Source organism: Bison bison, unplaced genomic scaffold (genome assembly GCF_000754665.1).
Source record: "Bison bison bison isolate TAMUID 2011002044 unplaced genomic scaffold, Bison_UMD1.0 scf7180017864482, whole genome shotgun sequence".
Classification (NCBI taxonomy): domain Eukaryota; kingdom Metazoa; phylum Chordata; class Mammalia; order Artiodactyla; family Bovidae; genus Bison; species Bison bison.
This window is the reverse complement of record NW_011495042.1, coordinates 2,713,627-2,716,041: the sequence shown is the minus strand read 5'-3', so window position 1 is coordinate 2,716,041 and position 2,415 is coordinate 2,713,627. Positions and strand designations below refer to the sequence as shown.

Below are 2,415 nucleotides of genomic sequence, written 5' to 3'. Positions count from 1 at the left end.
GGCGGCGCTGGGGCCCTCCGACCCCCGCGGGTCTGTTTTGAGGGGTGGGTTGGGGGGCCCATCCGTAACCGGGCCCTGCAGAACAGCGGGGGCAGAAGAGCATACCTCGACTCGGAATCACGCCCAGCCCTCGTCCAATGTAGGTGGTAAGAGACGTTGGGGACTGAGGCCTGTTACCTTACCAGGGACCCCAAAAATCTGCCCTCCGACTGGGCTAGTTCACTCTCGGGGAAGACGCACACCTCCTACATCCACTCTCTACCTTTCATTTTAAGCCCTTTGTGCCTGAGCATTTCTCTCCACGTGACTCTTAAGGTGAGAAGCCTGTTGCCCAACTCCGTCTTTAACGGGTGTTTTGACTGGTCAACCCACCTGCCAGGAAACTTGGGAATTTGGGATGTCCTATAAAAGGAAGATTGAGACAACCGTTTTGGATATTTCCCCAATGCTGAGAACTCTTGAACTGCCTCCCCACGTCTGCTAAGGTCCTATCTCCAGTCAAATAGGCCAGGTTCTACTTGGTCGAGTTTTCATTGCAGCTGCTGCAACTCAGGGTTAGTCCTCAACTGAGACAGTAGACAGTCTGGTTCTTTAGGTTTAAGCCTGTTAAGGGCTAATCCAGTGGGCACTGCCATGCTTGAGGTTGGTATCCTGACGTGTATAATTCTCATTGGAGTAAGTGGTCCAAAGTAAGACGAGTAACCATGAGCCATGAGGTTTTCTTGTTTTCTCAGTTGTGCAGCAGACCTTCATAAGCCTTTACATAAGTAGGCTGCCGCTGGCACATAATGGGGCTTCTGTGTGAATTATACAGAGACACTCCTTCCAGACACCATATATTCAGCTGCTGGAAAACTGTCAGGAGAAAGAAGAGGTGTAGATGGGTGCCATCCCCAGGGGAAGCGGCTCTCTGCACGCAGGTTAATAACTCAAAACCAAGTAAGGGGTCCGCATGTCCTTTGTGTAGGAGGCTTCTAAAGATCCTCTGTTCTCTCAGTACTCTCCTGAAACAAACGAATGAATGAAATCTGCATGTTCTCCAAGAGACACCTGGGATCACTAGTCAGACACTCCCAGGTGTGGTTTCCCATGCTGTGTCCTAGTTCAGAGCATGGAGTCCCACTGCCTGGGCCTGAATCCTGGTGGCTCCCCCAAGCTGTGGCACTTCAGGCAAGCTCCTTAATGCCTCAGGTTCCTTATCTGTAAAATGAAGTTAAGGAATAAATAAAAATGTACTTGTAACACTTAGCTCAGGCCTGCTACCAAGTAAAAGCTCAAGAATGCCTGGTGGGACCTGGCTGAGTGGCTTATAGGCTGCATAGGACAGCAGGGAGACCACCAATTCCTGTGTTACCTGATTCTGGCATGTGAGGACCCTGCCCCTCATTTACTCAGACTGGGGTAACTACTTGGCCCACTGGGACTGAACTTCCCCCTCCGTGCTGGTCACTGTGGGGCCGTAACAGACTGGTGTTCAATAGGAGATAACTGGATATGAATTAGCACTTTACTTCCGCCCAAGGTCACATGGTTAGTACAATGGCCAAATAAATGTCTTCTCTGAGTTTGTTTCAGCTGTTAAATGAGTGTGCCACTGGCTGAGGGTTAAGTGAAGTCCTATGCAAGAAAGCTCTGAGGACCCCCAGGCTGTGGTGGCCTGGCTGCCAGCAGTGACTGTGACCCTGGGTGGCTGTAAGGGTGGCTGCTGGTCAAGCTTGTCCAGGGCTGACCGTGGCTGCAGTGATCCTTTCTCCTGCAGGTGAACGTGGGCTTCTGCGTCTTAGGCATTATTATGATGGCTACCACCAATTCTCTGATGTGGACGTTCTTTAGCCGGGGCCTCAGTTTGTCTATGTCTTCAGCCATTGCATCTGTCACAGTGACTTTTTCAAACATCCTCAACTCGGTGAGTAGCCTGAGTGTATGGTTCCTCTGTCCCAAACCTGGGTTCTGGGTGGGTTGTCCTTGGGCAACACCTGCTTTCCCACCTAGGAGAAGGGACAGGAACCGAAGCAGAGGTTGGGTGGTATCTTGACTCCCTGTGGCTTCTCCTCCAACCTCTCAAACTTGGTGACCTTCTCAAGTTAGATGGCAAGGAAGTCCAGCTGTCGAAAGCCTATTTGTTTGCTGCTCCACAAGGATATGTGAACTCAGGCAGGAGACGTGGAGGGTGGAGGTTCTTCCCTCCCAGTGGGGCTGAGCCAGTCAGCGTGCAGTCCAAGCAGGGCGGGCGTGCTGGGCCGGCTGTGTGCAGGGCCTGGCTGCTGGCCTCTGCTGGCCTCTCTTGTCCCCTCTGCTGGTCCACTGCCATGAGGAGGTACCTGCCCCACTTCTACAGGTGAGACTTGTTGAAGATCACAGCTGGGTTTCAGGCCCAAGACTTCCAGCTCCAGACCTTTCTTCCTGCCCTGGGAG

The 2,415-nt window shown here is 52.3% G+C and overlaps 1 protein-coding gene across 2 annotated transcripts in view; it reads left to right on the top strand.

Moving 5' to 3' along the window:
- TMEM42 (transmembrane protein 42) overlaps positions 1-2,415 on the top strand; it is a 3,627-nt gene that overhangs the window by 350 nt on the left and 862 nt on the right. For both annotated transcript variants that reach the window (XM_010862418.1, XM_010862419.1), the window contains exon 2: positions 1,760-1,906. In XM_010862418.1, the coding sequence (XP_010860720.1) occupies positions 1,760-1,906 (147 nt within the window). The remainder of the gene's footprint in view (positions 1-1,759; positions 1,907-2,415) is intronic.